General features: G+C 41.6%; 1 protein-coding gene and 1 long non-coding RNA gene across 3 annotated transcripts in view; one reads left to right on the top strand and one right to left on the bottom strand.

Annotated features, from left to right (window-relative positions):
• Positions 1-27,416, bottom strand: part of LOC309700665 (NACHT, LRR and PYD domains-containing protein 3-like) — a 267,254-nt gene that overhangs the window by 102,693 nt on the left and 137,145 nt on the right. The window contains exons 10-11 of one of the 2 annotated variants that reach the window (XM_082524379.1): positions 14,143-14,189; positions 5,839-13,967 (exon numbers count right to left, since the gene is read on the bottom strand). The exons of the other annotated variant lie outside the window; for it this stretch is intronic. Of the exons in view, the coding sequence (XP_082380505.1) occupies positions 13,435-13,967; positions 14,143-14,189 (580 nt within the window). The 3' untranslated portion in view covers positions 5,839-13,434. Of the gene's footprint in view, positions 1-5,838; positions 13,968-14,142; positions 14,190-27,416 lie in introns of those variants that run through there. 2 annotated transcript variants of the gene reach the window in all.
• On the top strand, positions 7,514-26,948 carry LOC309700700. The gene is made up of 3 exons (XR_014274720.1): positions 7,514-7,567; positions 22,230-22,291; positions 22,513-26,948. It is a non-coding gene; the product is annotated as an uncharacterized lncRNA (long non-coding RNA).

Genomic DNA, 27,416 nt, shown 5'->3' with positions numbered 1-27,416 from the left:
CTGAGTAAATCGGCTGAGTTTATTAAACTCCACCGAAACAATCTGCACATTTAATTAGAATTCAATTAACTATCATCTTGTCTTTATTTTTAGTTAGCACAGACCTTAAACACTTAAAGCTGTAAGCTAATGATAGTTATATAAGAGCAGATGCTGCTGGTGCAATAAGCTGTACTTTTACGTTCAATGGATGATGATCTGATTAGTCGACTAATCGCAAAAATAATCGGTGACTAGTTGACTATCAAAATAATCGTTTGTGGCAGCCCTAATATATTAGGGGTGCAACGATATTCGTATCGATATTGAACCGTTCGATACAGTGCTTTCGGTTCGGTACGCATATGTATCGAACAATACAACATTTGTAATTTATTTTATCAACTTTCCTTCTGACGATGCTGTCTGCGTGGAGCGCTCAGTGAATCTGCATTCGACTACTCCGCCTAGGCTGCACTGTCGAGCGCAGATCCACTGAGTGCTCCACACAGATAGCATAGTCAGAAGGAAGAGCGCAGGGCACCTCCCCCACCCTCATTCAGATCTGGCGTTTGGAATTATTTTGGTTTTCATGTGACGTATGACCCTGAAGGTAAGCGAGTCATGGACTAAAGTAAAACAGTATGTTGGATGTGCCATGCAATGCTCAATTACATGGGTGGGAACTAGTGTGTTAGCGCAGTTAGCTCGTTAACGTGTTAGCCGTCTAGCCCCATGCACGGGGCGATCGGCGGTAGCTCGTTAACGGAGATTTGCCGTGTTGTGGTGTTAAGGTCATTTCAACGAGATTAACCTGAAAGCACTAGTGGGAACACAACGAATATGACTGCACATTTACGCCGACATCATCCTAGTGCAAAGACAAAAACAACAAGCATGCTACTAACTTTAGCCGAGTCATTTAGACAGCTGTTAGCACATGATTCTCCTTATGCTGCTGAGAACATAGCCCAGAAGAAGCGGATAGTATAGCTTTTATTTTGGAAAGAGACATTTCTCTGTAATAAACTCTCTTTTCCAAAGATGAGTGATTCCTCAATCAGATATAGGGCTTGCAATATCGCTAGCCTGACGTCCTGGGGCTAGCGATTTTTTCAGTCGGGCTACCCTGCCCGTCGGGCTATTGTAGGAAGGAAAAATATATGTCAATGCTTTTGCATTCTTTCAGAAATGTAGCTGGGTAATTATGTCATTGGCATCGGTGAGCCACTGTCAATATGTGACATATTGAAATCGCGTTTGAATTTGCGCTTGTTTTTTTGCTTTCACTTTGCAATCGTGCGAACTGTGTATAGAGAGCGACAGCACTGATCTGTGAGTGATGATAATTTGTGCACCAATTCCTCTGACATCGTCTTATTAATCGTTAGCTTACTATGCAAACATGACAAGTGAAATCTCCCGCAGCAAGCTTAAACATGTGAGAGGTTGATCGCGCAGAGAATCGCTGAAATTATGTGAGTGCGTGTGTAAAAGCATTTCAGTTCTGCTGAGCCAAATAAGACAGGTCAGGGTGAAGAAGTGACAGCCAAAGAAAAGCTTACCACAAAACGGAGAAGTTATGACAAATCAGACTATAAGGCAAAAAGAAAGTGCAGCTTTATGGTTTCATGGACAAAATAATTTCTGTGGCTGCAATATGATGAGCTAAATAACCAGGGCTGCACATAAGTGGTCCGCAGGTGTGCATTCGCTGTCAAAATAAAAAACACGCACAAGGGTTAGGGTTAAATTTAAAAACTGTACTTTTGAGTTAAAATATATATTTATAATTTTAATAAATGACAAATTAAAAATGCTTGAACATTTTTTTGTATCGAAAAAATATCGAACCGTGACACCAAAGTATCCAACCGAACCGAACCGTGAATTTTGTGTATCGTTGCACCCCTAATATATATATGTGTATATATATATATATATATATATATATATACAGCCTTGGCCAGCCGCTTGAGGAGGTACACCAGAGAGATAGAAGGCAGGAGAATAAACCAGCTGTTCTCCACAGAACCAGCAAAGGTGTACTCTCAGTGGCAAGGGAACAATAAGAGAACAGCACCACCAAGGCTGGAGACGGAGCAATACTGGAAGAGCATATGGGAGAAGGATGCAACCCATAACGACAATGCTCAGTGGCTAGAGGATCTGAGGGCAGACCACAGCGACCTCCCTGAACAGGGTCCAGTAACCATCACAGTGGCAGATATCCAAGAAAGGGTCTCCAGTATGAAGAGTTGGACAGCACCAGGGCCCGACATGGTTCACGCCTACTGGCTGAAGAAGCTGACTGCACTCCACGAGCGTCTGGCAGCACAAATGAACCAGCTGCTAGTTAACGAGAGACACCCGGAATGGCTAACTGAAGGCCGGACGGTCCTGATCCCCAAGGACCCCAAGAAGGGACCGGTCCCCTCCAACTACCGACCAATAACCTGCCTCAGTACTACATGGAAGCTCCTGTCAGGCATCATATCGGCTAAGATGAACAGGCACATGGGTCAATACATGAGCGGGACACAGAAAGGAATTGGCAAGAATACCAGAGGCGCAAAACACCAGCTACTGGTAGACAGAACAGTCAGTCGAGACTGCAAGACCAGACTGACCAATCTGTGCACTGCCTGGATTGATTACAAGAAGGCCTATGACTCAATGCCCCACAGCTGGATACTGGAATGCCTAGAATTGTACAAGATCAATGGGACCCTAAGAGCCTTCATCAGGAACTCAATGGGGATGTGGCGTACAACACTAGAGGCCAACTCCAAGCCCATAGCACAAGTCACCATCAAGTGCGGGATCTACCAAGGAGATGCTCTGTCCCCACTGCTGTTCTGCATAGGCCTGAACCCCCTCAGTGAGATCATTAACGAGAGGGAAGGTAGTCAGAACTGAGGGGATTGAATTACCAGAAGGCAACATTGCAGACATAGAGGACAGTTACAAGTACTTGGGGATCCCGCAGGCGAATGGGAACCATGAAGAGGCCGCTAGAAAAGCTGCAACCACCAAGTACCTGCAGAGGGTCAGGCAAGTCCTGAGGAGTCAGCTGAATGGTAAGAACAAGATCCGGGCCATCAACACGTACGCCCTGTCCATGATCAGGTACCCTGCTGGGGTAATAGGCTGGCCAAAGGAGGAGATAGAAGCCACTGACATAAAGACAAGAAAGCTCCTTACCATGCATGGAGGGTTTCACCCCAAGTCCAGCACCCTGAGGCTGTACGCTAAGCGGAAGGAAGGGGGCTGGGGACTGGTGAGTGTCAGCACCACAGTCCAGGATGAGACAACGAACATCCAAGAATACATTGGGACGATGGCCCCAACTGACCGAGTGCTCAGTGAATACCTCAGGCAGCAGAAACCCAAGAAAGAGGAGGGAGACGAGGAACCATCATGGAAGGACAGGCCCCTGCACGGTATGTACCACCGGCAGATAGAGGAGGTGGCTGATATCCAGAAATCCTACCAGTGGCTGGACAAAGCTGGACTGAAAGACAGCACAGAGGCACTAATCATGGCAGCACAAGAACAAGCTCTGAGCACAAGATCCATAGAGGCTGGGGTCTATCACACCAGGCAAGACCCCAGGTGCAGGCTGTGTAAAGATGCCCCAGAGACAATCCAGCACATAACAGCAGGGTGCAAGATGCTAGCAGGCAAGGCATACATGGAACGCCATAACCAAGTGGCTGGCATAGTGTACAGGAACATCTGTGGTGAGTATAACCTGGAAGTCCCGAGGTCGAAATGGGAGATGCCCCCAAGGGTGGTGGAGAATGACCGAGGTAAGATCCTGTGGGACTTCCAGATACAGACGGACAAAATGGTGGTGGCTAACCAACCGGACATAGTGGTGGTAGACAAACAGAAGAAGACGGCCGTAGTGATCGATGTAGCGGTTCCGAATGACAGCAATATCAGGAAGAAGGAACACGAGAAGCTGGAGAAATACCAAGGGCTCAGAGAAGAGCTCGAGAGGATGTGGAGGGTGAAGGTAACGGTGGTCCCCGTGGTAATCGGAGCACTAGGTGCGGTGACTCCCAAGCTAGGCGAGTGGCTCCAGCAGATCCCGGGAACAACATCGGAGATCTCTGTCCAGAAGAGCGCAGTCCTGGGAACAGCTAAGATACTGCGCAGGACCCTCAAGCTCCCAGGCCTCTGGTAGAGGACCCGAGCTTGAAGGATAAACCGCCCGCAGGGGCGTGCTGGGTGTGTGTGTGGTATATATATATATATATATATATATATATATATATATATATATATATATATATATATATATATAAATAAATAAATACAGTGGGGCAAAAAAGTATTTAGTCAGCCACCGATTGTGCAAGTTCCCCCACTTAAAATGATGACATATATATATATATATGTATATATATATATATGTATATATATGTATATATATGTATATGTATATATATGTATATATATATATATATGTATATATATATATATATGTATATATATATATATATATATATATATATATATATATTTCTTCATACATTCTTATATATTTCCTTACTGTGTATTGTGTATTTTGTTGTACAGATATTTTATTTTCAACTTTAATTTATATATTTTATCTTATTCTTTCCCAGTTAAATTTACCCTTCATTCTAATTTGTGTTGTACAGTTATTTCATTTTTAACTTTAATTTTTATATTTTATTTTATTGTATTCCTTCCTAATTAAATTTACCCCTTTTTAATTTTCATATTTATTTCCTATCTTATTCATAGCCTCTCCTTTTTTTTCTTTAGGTCACGAGCAGTTGTCTAAGCATTTCACTGCATATCGTACTGTGTATGACTGTTTATGTGACAAATAAAATTTGAATTTGATAAAAACATTGTTGTGTCTCTGAGTGTGACATATACTTCTGAGTCAGAAGTCTTACCCACACTATCCACATCTCAGAGAAAACACTGAATGTGTTACATAGATCATGTTTTCAGGAAATCACAGATGCAGAGCTTGTACAGGCGTGTGAGTCGTGTATGAGCTCCACAGTTTGGCGAAACGTCCTCCTAAACATGTGTTGATGACTTTGAGCACCATACAACAAAATACAAAGTGAACTTACCCCAACAACACTGTTTTCATAAAGAGATTGGTCTTTATGATTCAGAGAAGTAGAAGCAGCAGACTCTCATTTTCATGGGGTAACGTTCAAAGTAGAGATGGCACGATACCACTTTTTTATGTCCGATACCGATATCATAAATTTAGATATCTGCCGATAACGATATGAATCCAATGTAGTGTGTTTTTTAATCAATAAAACAGTTTTTTAATATCTTGCTGCATTTTGTATAAGTTCATACTCAACTTTAAATAAACAACAACACTAAAGCTATTCTGTTATACCTGTATGTATGTAAAAATACACTGCACCCAAAATATTTCATAGTTCAGCAATACTGATCAATCTAATAAACTTAAACCTACTCCATCCTTCCTATTCTGGTATTTTAAAGAGTACTTAGCAGAAATATTAAGCAACCTAACTAATAGGGTTGCCAACTCCCAGCAAAAAAAAATAGGGAACCACCCTCCACCTCATGATGCTTAATCGACGTAATCAACTTTAATTTGATGCAGTGTGAAAAAAAATGCACAGAATAAATTATTTTTCAAGAATAATTAAATAGATTCAACATCTTTTTTCAACAGAATTGCAGACTGCACAGATGGTATCTTCCCAAAGGAAAAAGTAGTATAGCTTATTAGACTTAACAGTTACTATATACAGTAATGGACTTTGTTGGAATCTCCCAATTCTTTTAATCTTTGGGCTGAAGGAAGGACAATACTCGGTGTATAAATGCTCAATCAACAATCATTTATTTCCATACAATTCAACACTTAAGAGCATTAGAACGTCCGGACGGGAGAGATGCTGACAGAGGGTTGCCGCATTTCTCAAAATGGTGGAGGGTTACTCAAGCTCTTATAGCCTCTAGTGGCCCCCACCTAGTCGTAAAAGCCTAAACATTCACATTCTTTCTCTGTTACGGCGCCTAAGTTATGACCTCGGCTCCCTGTCTTTCTGCTCTCTGTAAAGGTGTGGGTATGGAATGTGGTCTGTCTCCCCTGTCCTAGACACAGAGTCTCCTGCATACAACCTTTCTTTTCATGATTCAGCAGTAAAACATGTCAAGAACACAGTGTGAGACATTCACAGCAGATCAAGGATACAGAGTGATGCACACTTTATCTAATGAACTACAAAATGAATATGTTCTTTTAACCCAAAAGTATAATGAGAACTAAACTACATACACAGCACACCATCTAAACTAAAGGAAATTATATGACCTACAGCAGTTAACATAATTCAACTACTTTAACTACAGATATAAGATAACATATGATAACAGAATAATCTCACAACTTCTATACATTTTACATCAGATTAAAACTTTGGTTTAAGATTCAGATAATTATTTATTAAAAGCTAGACATTTTAAATGAGAATAAGAAAGAAAAGTATGTCTTTGTGCCCCCCTTTTCCCTGTTAATGCCCTATCGGCCCCCCTAGCTAAACTTTGCTAGATCAGCCCCTGTACAGTTACCAGCCGTCAGCTATGTAGAAAAGGATCCTGGTGTAGAAAGTAATATTAAATACATTCTAACAATAGCTTATCAAGGTTAAACGTGCTGCTGTTATTCAGCTGCTGGTTTCCTCTTTCTGGTGCAAAGTGGGCCAAAAACAAAGACGAGAGACGGACTCGTGACAGAAAAGCCGATCAGCTGATCATTGATCAGATTCATGATTGAAGTAGCAACAGGAGAGGGAAGGAGAGAGAAGAGGCAGTCGCTCCATATATTGGTTGTTAAGCTTAACGTGGGAATGCTTTACAAACATTCAGAGACGAACTTACACACTTGCTTTACTTCTCTCTGGGATAACTTCATCGGAGATGAAATGCTGGTTTGGTAGCGAGGCTCCAAATACACACAGCCGCTCTATCAAGAGAGCACATTGCTCCGACGTGCTACGGTTATGAGCTGAGTTATGCCGTGTCGCAAGTTTTGTGAGGTGCTTTTTTGATATTTAATGGATCGGATTACATTTTTTATTTCTCTCTGATATCCGAGCCAGTAATTTACGTCAGTATCGGACCGATACCAATACGTAATATCATCATCATCATCATTGTTTATTTATATAGCACTTTAAAAACACAAAAGGCTGACCAAAGTGCTGAACAATAGAAACATAATAGATACCATAAGAATAATAAATACGATAAAATAATAAACATAGCGAAAACAATAAAATACAAGTCAGTCAACCACTGAGTCAAAAGCCAGTGAATAAAAATGCGTTTTCAATCTGGATTTAAAAACCAGCACTGACGTCGATTGCCTAATGTGAAGAGGAAGATTATTCCAAAGCTTAGGACCCACGATAGAGAACGCTCAGTCTCCTCCTCCTGAATAACAGTCTCCAAGTCACGCCTTGAAAGAAAAGGTTTAACCTTCGACAGACGCCCGAGTTGATAGAATGATGATTTCACCACCCCATTCACGTGGCCATCAAAGGTAAGTGCAGAGTTGATTTTTAACCCAAGATTGGTAATCGAGCTCTTCAAGTGAGGGGTCAGAGCAGCAAGGTCAACATCAGGGATATCAGAGGAACGATTCGAGCCAAACAGAATTGCTTCCGTTTTACGTTCATTAAAATTTAAAAAGTTTTGAGCCATCCATGACTTAAAATCACTGAGGCAATCAAGCAGGAGTCTAAGTGGGGAGCTATCAGAATGACTGAAAGGAAAATAAAGCTGGCAATCATCAGCATATAGATGAAATGAAACTTTATGTTTATGAAAGATTGCACCCAGTGGCAGGAGATACAATGAAAACAGTAATGGCCCAAGAATAGATCCCTGTGGTACACCCCATGGCAGAGGGGCCACAGAGGACGATGACGAGCCCAACTTAACACAGAAGCTCCTGTTTGAGAGATATGATTTTATCCACAGGAGTGCCAAGCCAGAAATGCCCACACAATGCTGTAATCGAGAGATCAGCAGGTCGTGATCCACTGTGTCAAATGCAGCAGTCATATCTAGTAGTATAAGCACTACGTGTTTACCACAGTCTGTCGCTACCAGGATATCGTTCATAACCTTTATGAGAGCTGTCTCTGTGCTATGAAACGGCCTAAAGCCAGACTGAAAAACTTCAAACATTTGAGAGTTGTTTAGATAATCCATCAGCTGAGTGTGAACAACCTTTTCCAAGATCTTACTCAGAAAAGGAAGTTTAGAGATGGGTCTAAAATTTGACATTACTGAAATATCTGAGCCTGGCTTCTTAAGTAAGGGATAAATAACTGCATGCTTAAACTTACTTGGTACTTGACCTGACAAAAGGCTGGTATTGATTATGTTCAAAATATGTGGTCCAACAGTAGGAAACAGTAGCGGTTTTAGATACGGGCAACACGGGCGGTTACCCGGGGCGGCATCGTGTTGGGGGGCAGCGTCGTGGGCATCGGCAAAAAAAAAAAAAAAAAAATGCTTGTACTCATGCTGCCCCGACGTCATGCCAGCGCATATTGGGAATGGCATAGGCACCGATCGGTTTTCTATCGCCCATTTGCTGGGAGTAAGGGCGCCCTCCGTTTGCGAGGTGTGCTTGCTGCTTGCAGCACAGGGAGGAGAGGGCGGGGCGGCGGGGGATTCTCTGACCGGCTGGAGCAGCATCTAATAACCAACTCACAAAATAAAACAAACTAAAAACAAACCAACAAACACAAAAACACCAGACATCATGATACAGACTTATAATTTGCACTGATGTTTTTTCGAAATTCTATCCGCGAAAAGTGAGCGCGAGACCCCTCTGTGCGCCTGCTCGCTGCTGAAGTCAAAGTAAACTTTATTGTCATCTCTGCTACATACAGTCCAGTATATAGAGACGAGACGACGAGGCTCCAGTTACAGTAGTGCAAGTAAACAAACAATAAATATAAGAAGAGTAAGAAAATAAATATACACTTTAGGACCAGGAGTAAAGGGATCAATAACAATTTAAAATTTATAATTTACAGTTTGATGATTTAAAGTCTCACACACAACCCGTCGAAAGGGGAGAGGGCCGGCTGCTTTCAACAGAAGATAAAGTGGAGGGTCTCAAACTGGCAACCTTATCCACAAACAAATTAAGAAACCTATTACATATAACCTCAGAAGATTGCAAAAGAACATGATCCTCTGCATTCAGTACAGAATTAATGGTATTATACAGAACACGAGGGTTATGTGAATTAACAGCAATAAGTTGTGAAAAATAGGAGTTTTTGGCGGTCTTTACTGCCCTCTGATAAGCTTAATATCTGATCGGTCCATCTCTAGTTCAAAGATGACGCCAGTGTGTACGGCAGGCCGTCCTCATCTCTGTTGTCGATCTCTTTTCCTTGATATTTGTTTATTTTTTGTTATCTTTCTGGCACCAGGGCTGGACTGGTACAAAAAATCAGCCTGGGCATTTTGGCTAGAGACCGGCCCACCAGGTACTATAGGAAAAACCATAAAGCCTTTGAATGAAAACAAACGTCGTTGTGACAGTGATGTACACTGACTTGTTGGTACATATGTATCCATCTAATAAACTTAAACCTACACCATCCTCCCTATTCTGGTATTCTAAACAGTACTTAGCCGAAACCCAAAGACTGCTTGGTTGAGTTAACCTCCTGAACTATCTACAACATATGGTGGAAACCTGAAATTAAGACAGAGAAGACTAGAGGTGAGACATGACCATTACTGAATATTAAAAATAATAAATGACAGATTTAGTGATATTTTCATAAACTATTTATTTACCACATCAATAAACAGCATGGCAGGGCAAAATATTTTTTCTAACATGGCAACCTTTAAAAAGTGAAAGGAGACAGAAAGACAGGTGAGAAAGAATAAAACTTAATTGACTTTTTGATGGCATTTTGCACAAAGTACTGGTGTACAGAATCTAGAAAATGTGGGAAAATACTGGCATCATGTACAGTACTTTCATCTGAAGAAATTATGTTGGGACCCTGAAAAAAATTACCCATTCATGTCACCGAAAAGGTAAACCTGTTTCTCCATCGCCTGTTCAGCTCTGATGATTAAGTACGGACATCTACTGGTTTCATCTTCATGTTTCCCTCTCACCAGACAACCAAACCGATGACCAGCAGCTTTTACGTCTGTGGCTCCAACAAACATCAGCTGATCCTAGAAAGTAATATTAAATAAATTCTAACAACAGCTCATCAAGTTTAAAGGCGCTTCTGCTGTTCAACGCGACCTCCGCTAGTTTCCTCCTTCTGGTGCAAAGTGGGAGATAAACAACCAAGAGAGACGGGACTTGCGGCAGAAACGCTGATCAGCTGATCATTGATCAGTTTCGTGATTGAAGTAGCAGCAGGAGAGGGAGGAGAGAGACAAGAAGAGGCAGCTGACAGCGTAAAGACGCAGAATAACTCCAGCTTTTTGTCTTTTTTTTTTATTGTAGCTGAAGTACAGGACAAATCGCGTTTATTTTCAGCTCCATACGAAATGCATAATATTAACTCTGAATAGAGGATTCCGTTTTTTACCGGACGGTTTGCAACTCTACTAACTAACCTTATGAATAAAATAAAAAATAGACTGCAGGTCATAACTTCTTACCTGAAGCTCAGTTCACCTGACAGTCGGACCGGCGGGTCTCTCCTCCTCCCCCTCCCCTTTCCCTTATCCACCTGCTGGCCTCCACCACTTGCTAATTTTACTGAATCTGTGAAAGCTCCACCATAGCTACTACCAAACAATTGAGTTATTTTTAAACATCTGCCAGCATCTGTCCAATCCGCCACCTTTCACAGTTTACACTGTTACGGGAAAAAAAAGACAACAACAAAAAAACATCAGCCCATTTAAAACGAGAAATTACCATCGGCTCACCAAGCAAATGCCTGGTATGCCCAATGGCAAGTCCAGCTATGTCTGGCACTATGCCCCCCAGATGGTTATGCATTAATCACTTATGACCGGGATACTCTGTTAAATCTTCGTTTTCCCCCCAATGCTGGGTTGGATCAAGGCTGGAATTTGGGAGACGCTACCTTTCCACATATCATCTCTTCCACTGGTTCATATGGTTCCCCTCTCTGCTCCCTGCCTAAGAAGCGCTATAGGAAGCGGGGCAAATGGAGTGGGTTTCGGGTTCGCTTTAAGGCTTACGCTTTAAGGCAAGGCAAGGCAAGGCAAGTTTATTTGTATAGCACAATTCAACAACAAGGTGATTTAAGGTGAGGGAATCAGCTGCAGCTAATTCCCTCACCACCGCGGGGATTATACGACTTCCATCTGCTCAGGATCCATCATCCTTCAGGCTGCTCAACCATCGCTGGATCTGTCCGGTCAGTAAACAAGCCTGTCCGGTTTCTCTGCCTGTTCGTGTTTGGATCCCCAGTGATGGTGTACGGCACAGGTATTTAAGCCAGCTAAGACGTGCTTCCAGCAGACATAAGATGCCAATCTCTCGGATGGCTTTATTAAACGCAAGATCGCTGGTGAATAAAACCTTCATCTTAAATGACCTCTTCCTCACCTCTCGGCTTGATGCTCTGTTATTGACTGAAACTTGGATTCGTCCTGGTGAGTCCTCTTCCTTTTCAGAGCTACTATCTCTGGACTGTGTGTTCTTCAGTTCACTGAGACCATCGGGAAGAGGTGGAGGCATGGCCCCTGTTTTTACCGCATCCAATTTAAAATACTGCTGCTCACGTTTAAAATGACCAACAACACAGCACCGAGCTACCTTAAGGAACTCCTTAAATCGTATGTTCCTGCCAGAGCATTAAGATCATCTACTCAGTTACTCTTGGTGCAGCCTAGATCTCGGCTGAAGTCTAGAGGTGACCGAGCGTTTGCCCTGGCTGCACCAGAGTTGTGGAATAACCTTCCGATTGTGATCCGGGCGTCTGATTCCATCCAATCTTTTAAATCACGGTTAAAAACCTATTTGTTTAATCTCGCCTTTCCTGCTTGTTAATGCTCGCACCTGACTTTTAGACTTACTCTATTTTTTCTTATACATATTTTTTTATGGCTTGTGCTTTTATTATGTTTTTATTTTGATATGCATTTTATATTACCCCTGTTTATTAGTGGCATTGACCTGTGAGTATATTTGATACTTTGCTAAAGCGTTATAATACTCGTGTTACTTCTCCGTCTCTTATGTTAAGCACTTTGGTATACCGCTGTTTTTAAATGTGCTCTATAAATAAAGTTTGTTGTTGTTGTTGTTGTTAAAAACAAACTTAAAGTTCGGCAACTGCCCTCTCCTACCTATTCTAGTTTTGAGGTTCAATTATTGGAGCTTGCTGGACCCCCAACGATTCTATGTGCTATGATTTATCGACCACCTAAATATAATAGGTCTTTTATTTGTGAATTTGCTGACTTCGTGGGTTCATTTTTACTAGGTTATGACCAAGCTCTTATTACTGGAGATTTTAACATACATATTTGTTGTGCTGATGACCCCCTAGCCAAGGATTTTCTTGCCTTAATTGACTCTTTTAACCTTACACAGTGGGTCTGGGAACCAACTCATCGTAAAGGCCATACTTTGGATTGGTTCCTCTCATATGCTTTGATAATGCTGGTATTTCTGACCATTTTTTGGTCATGTTTGATGTTGAGCTGTGTGCAATTGATTTAAATTCTAAAGGCTGTCATCGCCCTGTACGTATCATTAACTCTGAGACTGTGGCTAACTTCATTACGGCATTTCTAAACTTTGCCTTTTTTGATCCAGATTTCACTGATATTAACTGTTACACACCTCCCTTGGTTGATGATTTTGCCAACGCTATGCTATCCACCTGTTGTTCCATCTTAGATACTGTGGCCCCTATAAAGATGAAACGTCCCAGAACTTCTTATCAACCAAGCCTAAATGACACTATACGAGCCTTACGTCGTGTCTGCTGTAAATCTGAAAGGATTTACTGCAGACACGACCTATGACATTCTTTGTAGGAGCCGCTTTCTATACCAGAACTCCGTAAAGGCAGCTAAAGCAGCTTAAGGTATTATTGAGACTAATAGCCACAACCCCCAAATGTTATTCAAAATTTAATTCAGTGATAAATCTCTGTCCGGACTCTTTGAGCTCGGCCTCTCAGGCTCTCTGTGAGCAATTTCTTAATCATTTTAGTGGAAAAGTTTTATTACTGAAGGCTTCACACTCTCACTGTCTTGTGCTGAACCCTGTTCCGGTTTTAGGATGCATGTCCACCTTTTCTCACTTTGAGCTGTTATCACTCCCCACTCTTAAGGGAATAATTGAACAATTGAGAAACTCAAATTCTGTGCATGATATCCTTCCATCCTGAATTATCAAGGAAGGTCAAGCTCAACTCAGCACAGACACATTGAGGAACCAGACCAGACATAAAAACCAGGATAAAGAGGTTCAGTGAATGTGGTGTTGAAGGTGTGGAGGTGGATCAGAATGTCAGAGGAGACTCTGTAAAAGGACAGCGTGCCAGCAGGAAAGTCCACATACACTGCTACTCTGTTAGGGACAGAGGACGAGAAGGAGGAGGAGATGGATGTTTCTTTGTTATTGTGCCAGACAGAACGAGGACCATCACCAGAGCAGAGCAGATTCCATGATTGATCATTCCATCCAAACACACAGTCATTACTCCCTCCTTTCCTTCTGATTCCACTGTAACTCACTGATATATAAATGTCTCCTCTGCACTCGACCTCCCAATAACAGCGACCAGTCAGACCATTTCTACACAGCAGCTGAGGATGAACATCAAATCTGTCTGGATGATCAGGATATGACTGCTCCTCTATCACACGTGTCACCTTCCTGTTGTTGTCAGACAGTTTAAGTTCTCTGTGTACTGTGTTTGTGTCGATTGTGAGTTGACAGGAATCTGATGGAGAGAACAAACACAATCCAGCTGCAGTTATTGATCCATCATTTGTTCATTGATTGACACTTTAATGATGACTCCTGACATCACAGATGTGAATGAGTGATGTGACAGTTTGAAGATGGTTGAATGTGTACTGCTTTGTTTTCATGAATCACATTAAATACACACTTACACTTCTTCAGCCCTGGTGTCAACCATTGGACTCCAGCAGGCTCCACCCTGAAAGGAGGAGGGGGGTCAGACCAGCACAGTCTCTTTCAGCATGCACACATGGACATTGCATCGCTCTCATATACATACTGTTAGATACTGATAAAGGAACAGTCCAACATTTTTACAACTACACTTAAATCCATATGTGGATCAAACTGCTGATGATCTGGATCTATCGCTATCAGTATCAGTATGAAATATGACTGATTCATTGGTAAATGGCCTGTATTTGTATAGCGCTTTACTAGTCCCTAAGGACCCCAAAGTGCTTTACACATCCAGTCATCCACCCATTCACACACACATTCACACACTTGTGATGGTCAAGCTATATTGTAGCCACAGCCACCCTGGGGCGCACTGACAGAGGCGAGGCTGCGGGACACTGGCGCCACCGGGCCCTCTGACCACCACCAGTAGGCAACAGGTTGAAGTATCCAAGCTGGGGCTCGAACCGGCAACCTTCCGATTACAAGGCGAACTCCCAACTCTTGAGCCACGATCGCCCCCATCTTTATATTCCTCTTCTCCTGGAAAGGACACCTCCCTGCCTTTGCTGCCAGCTGTTTTTCTTCTCTTGGTGTCAGTGTGATTACTGTGCATGACCTCTGACCTCTGAGTGGGTGCAGCATCCCCATGCAGCATAGCATGTATTTATTTTATTTCCATTTTATATTAATCCATATTATATATTCTATATTTATATATGTGCATATTTGTATATATGGTATATTTTTGCTTATATCCTTACTCTCATCCCCCTTTATTGTATCTGTAACATGTAATTTCTGTCGGTGCTATGCTACTGGAAACTGAATTTCCTTAAGGAACCCACCCGAGGGATTAATAAAGTTTCATCTAATCTAATCTAAGAGCAGCAGAACATTCAGTCTTTCATCCCCTAACTGCTTCATCATGATTTAACACACTTGATCCTTCTAGGGGAAGTACGTTTTATGCATTTATGAGCTGCTTTGAATTCACACTTTACAAAATTAACATTAGATCTATCATCTTCTCCAGGATTTTCCTGATTTTACATTTCAACATGATTTGTTTTTGTTCTCTCTCACACCAATCTTCATCAGTTCAATTATTTCCACAAAGGATTTGATTAACTTTTTTAGCCAGGATCTCTGCTTTTTTGAATTCATACTTCCTATTGTTCCTTGACCTACTAATACTGGATTCTGCAGTTGTTTCCTGACTCCACACATTCTCAATAGGTGTGCTTCTTCCTAAATTACTGCAGTATTCCTGCCAGTATGTTCTTTTAATTTTCCTCTTTCCTCATTACTGCTGAGCCTTCTTTATATTGTGTTTCTTTTAAGCTGCCTGAATGCTCTTTCTGTCCTTTACTGCTGCATTCGGTACCATTGTCTTCTGTACTGTTCCTCTACTCACTTGGACAGCTTCTTCAACTGCATTTATTCTAAGATCAGTCAGCTTTTTATGGATATCATCTCCGTCCTCCTCCATCCTAACATCATCTTGATAATTTTGTTTGAAATTTTCAAAAAATAAAACAAAAACAAACCCAAAACAAAGACAGACACAAACTGGCTCAGATGCATTACAGGAAAAAAAAACAATTAATTCAAACAAAATTGCACTTCACAATACAGAATAAAATACAAAAAGCTGAAGTTGATAAAAGTTTACAAATCTGAGTCTAGTTCAGCCCAATCTGGATTTTGCAAAGTATTCCTAAAAGGGGTTCCAAACTTTCAGAAGAGAATCTTTTGAGTCTTTGCTGAACCTTTCCATTTGTATTATGGACATCATGTCTGTTACCCACAACTGAAAGGAAGGAGGGGTGGGGGACTTCCATTCCCTCAGTATTAATTTCTTGGCGACAATCAAACCTAGCTCCAGTGGCTCCTGCAGTTGGGAGTAGCTCTGACGTCAGAGAACACCCAAAAATTACAAGTTCAGGTTCGGGCTGTAGAGGATTCATATATGCCTTGGAGTACCAGTCAAATATTTTAAACCAAAAGCCTGTTAATGAGGGACAAGACCAAAAGGCATGGAACAACGTACCTTCTGTCTGTCTACACCTGTCACATATTGGGGAGACAGAAGGAAAAATTTTGTGCAGTCTGACCTTAGAATAGTGTAACCGGTGGAGGATTTTAAATTGAATTAATTGGTCTCTGCTGTTTATAGAGCAGGAGTGGATTTTGGACAGACACTTCAGGCACCTTCATCCCCGATTCTTTCTCCCAAGCCTGCCTAGTCTCAACGGTATGCACTACAATAGAGTCACCAAATAATTGTATAGTTTTTGTGATAAGATGTCTGGAATCAGGTCGGCTCTTGAGGATTTCATAGATCCCGTGCTCCGATGGTAGAGTTGCAAAGTCTTTAAACTTGAATGGGATGTAATACTTGACCTGCAGATATCTATAAAAGTTTGAATGTGGCAGATTATATTTCCCTTTTAGTTGACCAAATAAAAAAGATTTATTATCAATATACATATCCTTAATAGACAGTAAACCCTTTTCTCTCCAGTCATGATAAGTCTTATCTTGCCAAGGAGGCATAAAGTCATGATTGAAACATATTGGCATCTGTACAGATGTGTCTGGCAGTTCCAAAAAACGTCTAATCTAATTCAAGATTCTAATGGATTGTTTTAATACAAAACCCAGACATTTATAAGAGTCCAATTTTTCAAACTTGGTAAATAACATAGCCGACAGGGAGGAATTGTTCACTTATTCAGCTTCCAGTCTAACCCACAATGGGGGTGTTGATGCCTGGTCATCAGGGGAGTCCTGCTGCCAGAACACTAACACTCTGATATTAGCAGCCTAGTAGTAATGTTTAAAACTGGCAGGCCCAGCTCTCCTTCTCTCTTGGTTTTCTGCAAATGCACTTTAGAGATTCTAGCCCTTTTACTATTCCAAATATTGGACTGAATGACTGAGTCCAAATGTTTGAAAAAGGCCGCTGTAAGATAAATGGGGAGATTTTGATATAGATATAAAGATTTGGGAAGAGAAATCATCTTAATTGAATTAATGCATCCCATCATTGACAGAGGTAGTTTTTTCCAGTATTCAATGCTTTGCTTTAGACCACAGGTACTCAGTGAAATTCAATTTAAATATTAATTTGGGATCTCTAGGTATGATCAGGCCAAGGTAGCTTAGATGATACCTAACTACTTTGAATGGAACTTGCTGCAGGAATTCTGGCGAGCTGTTGTTGGAAAGAGGCATAAACTCACTCTTCGACCAGTTGATGGTATATCGTGATAATTTACCAAAAGCTGTAATCAGGCTGAGGAGCAGAGGAACTGATTGTTCAGCATCCTGCAAGTACAGTATTACATCATCAGCATACAAACTAATGATTCAACACCTCCAACCTGGAGCCCCTTGATATCTGGATGCTCTCTTATAGCCACAGCGAGAGGCTCCTAAACGATGGCAAAGAGTGCTGGGGATAGTGGACAGCCCTGCTGCACCGAGCGCTGCAGAAGGAATGGGGCAGACCGGTTGTTATTTGTCAAAATAGAGCACATTGGTTCTGTGTAAATCAGTTTCACCCAAGAAATGAAAGATTCACCAAATCCAAATCTGCGCAGTGACTCAAACATGTAAGGCCACTCGACCTGGTCAAATGTTTTATGTGCATTCATGGCTAGAGCAGAGGCTCCCTTAGAATTTTTATAGTCGGAATAGATGATATTGAGTCTAATATTGAGCCTAACATTGAAAAAGGAAAGTCTACCAGGGATAAACCCCATCTGGTCAGGATGAATAATGTTTGCCAAATGTTTGTTCAATCTAGCAGCCAGGATTTTTGTAACTATCTTACGGTCAAAATTTTGAAGTGCTATCAGCCTAAAGTTAGCAGGGTCAGTGTTACGTTCCCCTAAAAGAGTCAAGGCGATGAGGGAAAGTAACAAAAAATGTCGGAAAAAGGAGACAAGGAGGCAAAAGGGTTAAATTAAAGAGTTTTATTAAAGTTTCTATTAATAACTCAAGTGAAAGAAACGGACAAGCCGCTATCACCATTTAAGGAAACAAACAAAACTCAAGCGTTGGTCAATAAACTGAAAAGTAAGTCAAAAAAAGAGTTTAGTCACCAAACACTGGCAGGAGTAAACAGCCACCGAACGCAGCTCACTAGCTGCAAACACACAGCTCACTAGCTGCAAACACACAGCTCACTAGCTGCAAACACACAGCTCACTAGCTGCAACCACTAACATGGCACTCTGGCCCAGAGCTCACCTTTCTCTGGGCTTAAATACCTTTAATTGCTGATGTGAGTCAGCTGTACAAAAGAAAAAGGTGACACCTAAGGCATTAGAGCTGGTAGGACACGCCCACACAGGCTACTTCAGGAAGAGGCCCTGCTAGGGCCGTAACACCCCCTCCCATAAATACAAACCCATGGTTTGTCAAATGGTTCTACCCGTTACGATAACCAAAACAATTAATCAAGTCCATAACCGTTGCACCACCAAATTTGTAGGCTTTTCACCTGCCAAACCTCACAGCAACAGTTAGGCATTGCCTGCGGAAGCTGCCAACCCCATCTCAGTGGGTTTAAAACACTGACTGAGGGTGGCCCCAGACCGTCAAAACAGTCTCCCATCTGGTAGCCAGGAATTTTTTTAGCCATCACATGTGGAGAACCCAGCAGGCAACTAGAAGACCTTACTGGAACAGTTTTCAGATGATTCCTCAGGTCAGGGGTACAGGCATGTTTGTTAGCCAGGTGTGCAGGTCTGAGTGGTGGTGTTATACACAATCTGTCACACTGCAGGTTATTTTGAGGTCCTGAGAAATGGTCAACCAGTGGCAGCTCAGGGTTAGTTCACCTCTTACACTGACCACATGAGCCCCTTAAGCAACTATGCCCCAAGTGTGGTCTTTTGCTGGGCCTGACAACCTTGTCAGTTTGGGAACCACGACTGACTGTTTTCAAATCAGGACTTCTTCCCTTCGGATGCGTTTTCCGCTTAAGTGCCAGTTTCACACAATTAGCAACCACATGGCCAGGCTTGTGGCAGAAGAAACACAGTTTGGCCCTAGATCTTAAAACCACAGTTACATTAGCCTTGTTAACTGGCCCACTCCTAGCTCTCCAAGATGTACTACGGCACAGAGGGATATCATGTCATACAGCATTGGCTTTATGAGTCAGCTTAAACTTATCTGCCAAGGTGGCAGTTTGCTGTAAAGTGGAAACCCTCTGTTCACCTAAATAAAGAGCAATACACTCAGGAACAGAGTTTTTAAAATCCTCCATAAGCATTAGCTCACATAGCGAACTCAAATTATTAGCCTGGCTTGCAGAGCACCAAATAGTTTTGAGGATGGTGTTTCTGACACTAGTTGTGTAGAGGATATATGTAGGAAGGGGTCGAGATAACAGTTAAGATCTAAAGCCACTATTATATTAGAATCGTTATCTGGGAGCAGATAAAAAATTCTCTTAACCCCTTAAAGCCGGTCGGAGCGGGCATGCTCCGTTTTGCATAACTATTTTTAAATCCCGGTAGCACTGCAACCACTTAAGCTAGCGCAATAATTTTTTTTGCATATGAAACCGGAGGAGTTGTACTTACATCTTATGCCATCACCTTGTCCTAAGTCACAGTTTCCTTCCACATATAGTTTTGCAAAAATTGCATAAAAAGCATTTGCAGCAACAAAAACATAATATTCCAGAAACACTTCCTACATCCATCAGCGTGAACTATCGCATGTCCGCCATGACCTGCCTGAAACTGGAAGTGATGTCATTTTGCGGAAATGTAGTTTTTTACCATCGTGGCCTTATGAGCCTATACTGGTGTTTTTAAAAGTTATCTTTGACTTTATGACTTTCTGTGTCGTTTCTGGGATGCTTAGGACTCATATTGCACTGCTGGAAATAGTTTACTTTGATGCACATGCTGTTTATTTGCAAATTTGCATTATAATATTTATTTTCGTTTTTCCTGCAGTATATGAAAATTGGTGTATTTCAAAAATAAAATTATGAAGACACTTAAAATAAATTTCCTGTGGTGGGAAACTATTTTGTGCAACTTTTTTGTATTTACAGTTTTGAGGGATAAGCCTCTTAAATTTCTCTAACTAGAAATATATGTAAAAAACAAAACAAAAACGATTTTCAATTTTTTTGTAGTTTATTGCACTTTTTTTGCAATTTATGTAATTACTATGCACTTAATACTTACATATTATTAAAATGTGGGCTATAATGGTTGTATTGATGTAAATCAACTTGAAATGCTCCCAAAAATGGCACTACAGCATGTAAAAATATAATATAAGCTCTGGCGGGCTTGGTTCTATGGCAGGTCTTAAATGGTTAAACAAACTCATTTCATATGTGTTTGGGCCATATATATTTAGGAGTGTTAATGGGTGAAAATTTGTGGTACCAGAGACCATTATATATCTACCTAGGGGATCGGTAACCACAGAAGTAATCTGAAATGGGACATTCTTCCCAAATAGTATTGCGACAGCACGTGCGTGTGAGGTGAATGGTGACAGATATATCTGAGATACCCAGTTGCACTTTAATCTATGTTGTGTATCTTTTTTAATATGAGTCTCTTGCAGAAAGATAATATCTGCAGATAAGGATTTCAAATGCTTGAAAACTTTTTCCCTTTTTATAGAACTACCCAGCCCCTTCACGTTCCATGAGATCAACAGCAGATTTCCCCCCTCTGCCTTCACACCACCCTGGACATCAGTCATTATAAATATAAGTGATCAAATTCAGCAGTTTAATCTTGCATAACATAGAAAAATAGAATACACGCATATGAGCCACAAAACAAAAAACAATAAACAAAAACCAAAAAACCCACCCAACCCGTCTCCCAAACATGACGCACATCTACCCTAAGTAAACAAAACCGAGGCTGCTAGGCAAATTACGAACCTCACTTGTCAATGTCACAGTGCCCTCCACCGCAACCAACCACTTATTTAACTAATATAAATATTGTAATATTTTGATATATTACAGAACTATGACACATTACCAAATGATTTTAATGAACCATGCATTTTTTGGAAGAGCCGATTAGCGCCACAATGCATTGATAGTTAGCATACAAATAATAGCTGCAACACAGTGCAGTCTGATAGTCCACAGAGTGACACACGACACAAACTGAAAGCTTGCTCACCTTATTAAACAGAGAAAAAAAAAGGAAGATGTGCAATCACAGCCAGTGAGCACATTACTCCTCCCTTTGTAGCACTGTGTTTCTTCTGCTGGTGAGCCGCCTCTGCCCGTGCCGGATGGTTGAAAACCTCTGGAACAGTACAGGTGACCTTTCCAGTACAGGTGAGCCCAAAAATTTTTTTAGCCCAAAATAACCCATTAATTTGGGCTAAAAAAAATTGTTATGCAAGATTAAAAAATTTAGACCAAAAAAATTTTGGTCTAAATCTAAAATGAATCGAAGCACCCTCAAAGATTTCTTACTTTTTTTTGGACAATATTTGCTGTTTGTGTGACACACTACTAAAAATATAAAAAGCATACAGAACTTGATTGAGACGTAACATTTTAACAACAAAAGTATAGATAACCCCCCTCTCCCAAAATGGTTTGTTCCAGCTCATCTTTCCCCTACTCTGGCTCTAGCGCCCTTTCTGCCAGAGCGATGGTGGCTGAGACTCTGCCTGGCTTAAAACAGGACATATTAACTACATTTAACCCTAGGTTACTCTTTATATAGTTAGGTAGGAGTCAGACCATGTTTCTTTTTAGCTGAAAAACATTACACCCAGGTAACCTGCAGTGTTGAAAAGGTGTTTTCCGACGATGTTTGCTAACCTACAATCCATCCTGCTCTGTAGTAAAATCAGCGACATTTGACCACCCTGTGACCCCCATTGAAATGTATACAGCCTATTTAAAATCTAAAACTTATAATTGTCCGTAGCCTACTGTTGTTACCACTGTCCTGTTTGAAATGGATACTAACTAGCTAACTGACTGAATGCCCATTAACCTTATAACTCCTGTTGTGTGTGTGTGTGTGTACAGAGAGACAGCCAGGTTCATAATGGATATGAGGAAGTTTTTTGAAAAAGAGGAGCCACATTCAGGTAAAAGTGTAAAATCAAACGATCCGTTAATCAAGAATAATGTTGGATCAGTGTTTCAATATTTATATTTTTATTAGATGTTCATGTGGTTTGGTTATTTGCCTTTTGGTTGAAAGTACACTGAGAGAGGACTTTTTGTTAGTGATCGTAATAGTATTTTTTTCATATTAATGTAATTTTTTCATCTAATTGAATACAATTTATTTGTATATGATTGTCAGTCCAAAGAGGGAGAGAGGAAAGAGGGGAACGTGAGGAGAAAGTACAAGGTCAGGAAGAAACAGGTAAGAAAACAGACAGGGAATAGTGACAGGCAAAACAGAAACTGTTAAACTGAAAAAGAGAAAAAACTGATTTCACACAATCTGGAAGTTGTGTTCTCCCTATATTAAAGCTGCTATACAGAATCTGCAAAACAAACTGTGTTGAAACATTTTTGACCCTTTAACCACAACATAACATTTTCCAACATAACATTATAATTGATTGGGGAGATTAAAATTAATGATATATTTTTATGTGGTTCAGCCACAACTCTACTAAAACCTCAGCCAGTAATAGGTAGGCCAACTTTTGGACCGTCCAGTTGTCTGTATGACTGCCGCAGTACATACATCACATTTGCACTCTATCAGAAAGTGCCAAACAGCCCTGGTGGAGTGAGGAGCTGTAAAGAGAAGCAAAGTGCTCTGTTTATATTCTAAAAATGTTGTAAGCTAGCTAGTTTCAAAGATTCTGTACTGCAGCTTTAAATGTTTTCCAGAAGCACACATACACTTCTCCAAAAGTTGATTCTGTTCATCTGGACGTAGCATTTTGTGGGAGAAACGTTTCATCACTCATCCAAGTGACTTCTTCGGTCTCAGCTGACTGCAGGTTTCCCCAATCTTATAAACAGTACATTTGCATAATGACTGAAACCAGCCCACTGAAGGAACAATGGGCTGGGAGGTCAGTTCCTTAATCTTAATCACACATACACTAATCAGTGTTTCTCAAACTTTTTACAGTGTGTACCACCTGATAAAAATGTCAAGCTCTCCCAAGTACCACTATGAAAGCATGAAACTTATAAATCTTACAACACAAAATTAGTATTATTAAATTAGTAAAATTAGTATCTGCAGTAAAGATTTACTTCAAAAAAGTGTTTTGCTTTTCTTTCACAAATGTGGGATTAAATTGTCTTAAAATGTACAAAACAGCGATGTCATGTTTTGAGACGAGGACCCAGGCACAGAGAGACTTGATGAATTTAAGAATCTTGTGATTTAATTAAGAAATTTGCAGACTTGCACAGAGATGGTAAAATTATGATGACTGATAATGGAGACGAAGACAACAGACGACGAAGACAGGGAGGATGCAGGGGTTTAAATGCACCAAGGAGACAGTCAGAGGGAACTCAGGACAGCTGGAGACATTTAAGGATGCAGGGACTGACAGAGACAGGGAAGAAGTCTCATAGTGACGTGTAAAGTTTATTTTGCCTGGCTGGGCAGCTCTCTGGGTGCTCAGCACCCTCAAAGCTCTAATCCTAGAATCGCCCCTGCAATGCAATAATTAATCCACAGGTACGAGTCAATTCCAAATCCTAACATCATCTAACTCTTGCTTAACTTTAGACTTAAATATACTCCACTGAGCCATTTCTCCACACTCTTTGTTTATCAGTTTCAGTTCTGTTTTCCAAGTAATGGGATAGTGATTTCATCCCATAGTTGAAGTAAACTTCCAGCCTATAACCTCCAGTAACAATTCAAAAAGCCACCAATCCTCAAATATACACACCAGCCAATCAGCTCATTTCTCACTATCTTTGTGCTTCATCTCTGTCCTCCTCCTCCCAGCTTGCTCAATAAATCATTACAGGTTAAGAGCCTACAAATGCCATGTAGCTATCAATTAAAGGACAGTATTTAGCTCCTTTCATAAAGGATGCTCCAGTGTCTCCCCTGCTAAAGGAGGCAATAAAAGAAGCATTGAAGCACCTTTCCTTAGCATTTGGAGAATTCATGCAGCTCTTATTGTTTTTCATTTTTCCTGTGCCTGCATTGGATTTCTGTTTTATTGACAGTTTTATGATTTTGGAGTTTTGGCCACTAAATGCTCATTTTTGTCACTTCCTCACCTGTCTCTGCATCTTTCACCTGCCATTAGGATTCATTTTGAAATCATCACCCTTTCAGAGCATTTTACGGTCAGGCTCCAGTGAATGTAGTCCATCTCCACCACCACTCTTTATCTCACATAGTTAATTCAAACATGCTAAATTTACAGTCTGTCCTCCTTTGCTCCACATCTTAGCCCCTACCACCAGAGATATGAGCAGAGGATGCAAGGAAGGGATACAAGGAGAGAGGAGTCAAGGCAACAGGGTGTGTTAGCACAACTACAACTTGATTTTATGGTCTCAGATTTAAAAGTATTTTTTAGATTCTACTTTTAATAAAATTCTTAACAGGCTATGTCTCTGTGATTGTCAGGTCCTCTCACAATTAATTTTTATTTTTTATTAACTTTAAGTATTTTAATTAATTAATTAATTAGAATTAATTCATTTTTTGATCAACAGTTTTCACGTCTTCCAGTGTTTGTGGGACAATAGGATAAATATGTTCTAGCCCTGTCTCTGTATAGATAATTATCTGACCTGAATGAGGTCAAAAGGGAGGATTTTTCTGAAAATGACTGCGCCAGACATACAACTGCAAGCATACAGAGATCTATCCAAATGGTGAATATATGGTAAGCAAAAAACTGTTATCATTAATGATCTGGCAAAAGGCCTCCTTGAAGACCCCTTACACTAATATCTGTCTTATAATAATATATTTATTAATATATTTATTATCCAGCTGGACTAGTTTTTCTGCTCCTGAAAATGTTCCAGTATCTGTGATTCGCTCTCGCACTGCAGGCTTACTTGTTGTTCCTAGAGTATTTAAGAGTAGAATGGGAGGGAGAGCCTTCAGATTTCAGGCCCCTCTTCTGTGGAAACAGCTTCCAGTTTGGATTCGGGAGACAGACACGATCTCTACTATCTCTAGATTAGGCTTAAAACTTTCCTTTTTTTAAAAAAGCGTATAGTTAGACCGAAAGAACGAGATCGCAGATACAAGCGGCAGAAATGAGCTTCCTCCGAAGGGTGGCTGGCCTCTCCCTTAGAGATAGGGTGAGAAGTTTGGCCATCCGGGAGGGGCTCAGAGTAGAGCAGCTGCTGCTCCACATCGAAAGGAGCCAGCTGAGGTGGTTCGGGCATCTGACAAAGATGCCCCCTGGGCGCCTCCTGGGTGAGGTGTTCCAGGCATGTCCCACCGGGAGGAGGCTCCGGGGCAGACCCAGGACACGCTGGAGAGATTATATCTCTCGGCTGGCCTGGGAATGCCTTGGTGTTTCCCCGGATAAGCTGGAGGAGGTGGCTGGGGAGAGGGAGGTCTGGGCCTCGCTGCCCCCGCGACCCAGCCTCGGATAAAGCGGATGAAGATGGATGGATGGATGGATGGATGGTATAGTTAGGGTTGGATCAAGTGACCCTGAATCCTCCCTTAGTTATGCTGCAATAGGTGTAAACTGCTGGGGTATTCCCATGATGCATTGAGTATTTCCTTTTCAGTCACTTGTCTCACTCAGCATGTATTAATAGACCTTTCTGCTCAATCACACGTGTTATTAATCTCCGGCTCTCCTCCACAGCATGTTTTTCATCCTGTCTTCCTTCTCTCAACCCAACCAGTCGCAGCAGATGGCCGCCCCTCCCTGAGCCTGGTTCTGCCGGAGGTTTCTTCCTGTTAAAAGGCAGTTTTTCCTTCCCACTGTCGCCAAAGTGCTTGCTCATACGGGGTCATATGATTGTTGTTTTTTTTCCTCTATATGTATTATTGTAGGGTCTACTTTACAATATAAAGCGCCTTGAGGCGACTGTTGTTGTGATTTGGCACTATATAAATAATATTGAAGTGAAATTGAAAACAGTCAGATAAGTCAAACTTTACTTGACTCATTCTTCTTGCTTCCTCCACTTCTGTACAATTGATTCATTAATGTCAAATTCCCTCACAGCTGCTCTATTCCCATGCTGTTGCAATATATTAATGACTACACCTTGTATTGTGGATGGATTATCTCAGTTGTTCTCCTGACTGAAGTTTGCATTTGTCCCAAACCATTGGGAACTCTCACGTTAACTTTTATCGAGTGAAAAAAAGTTAGGGTTCATCCTCCAGCTTCACTGTGTTTATGTTATGCTACACTGTTCCAAAAAATAGTTATGTCAAATTATTTTACTGTGTATCTTACAGTTGTGTACTGTTTTTCTAGAATAACATTACATTTACATGGATGTGGATGGTGGGGTGGGTGCAGTTTTCTCTGTGGTGGAGTTGGGTGGACTGTCCCGGGCTCTGTGGGGCCGGGCGGCGCTGCTGCACTGGGCCCGGTCTGGATGGGCCTGGGCCCCCTTTCCCTGGCGGGTCGCGGAGTATGGGGGTGCCTACTGGGGTCAGCGGGGGAGCTGGCCCCAGGGAGGGGTCACCTGCCCCTCCCTTCCTTCCCTCCCCATCTCCAGCTGCCTCCCTCTTCCCGCTCCACCACAACCACCCACACATGCAGGGCCTTGGAGTAGGGGTATGTCACCAGGGTGCAGAGGAGGCTACCCCCCCCCCCCCCCCCCCCTGTCCCCTTCTGGCTGCCTCTGCCTCAATTTTATCCCACAACTTAGACATTCACATTACTCACACTCTCATTACACATACATATAGGATCTTGGGGGTGGGCACGATACACGGAGTCCAAAGTACCATCAGGGTGTACACCCCACCCCTGGCATCGTTGCCCACCTCTCAATTTTAAATACACGTAGACATTGAGGGCTAGCAGGAGGGACCATGCGCTTACCTGCTGCTCTCTGGCAGGTAGCTCCATGCCCTCCTGGGTTTTAAATGCACCTTAGAACACACATGCATCAACATTACAATGAGCGGGTGGAGGGAGGTTTGGAGTCTTCTCTCACCCCCGTTCTCTGCGACCAGAGAGCAGGGGGGCTAGGAGGAGGAGTTGGCCGTCCGACTGCGGTCTGGAGTGTGGAGCCTTCCTGCTGCTGCGGAGTCGGGGCGGTCTGCCTCCC

Source organism: Aulonocara stuartgranti (genome assembly GCF_965226115.1).
Source record: "Aulonocara stuartgranti genome assembly, chromosome: 23".
NCBI classification, from domain to species: domain Eukaryota; kingdom Metazoa; phylum Chordata; class Actinopteri; order Cichliformes; family Cichlidae; genus Aulonocara; species Aulonocara stuartgranti.
This window is presented reverse-complemented; position numbering and strand designations above follow the sequence as displayed.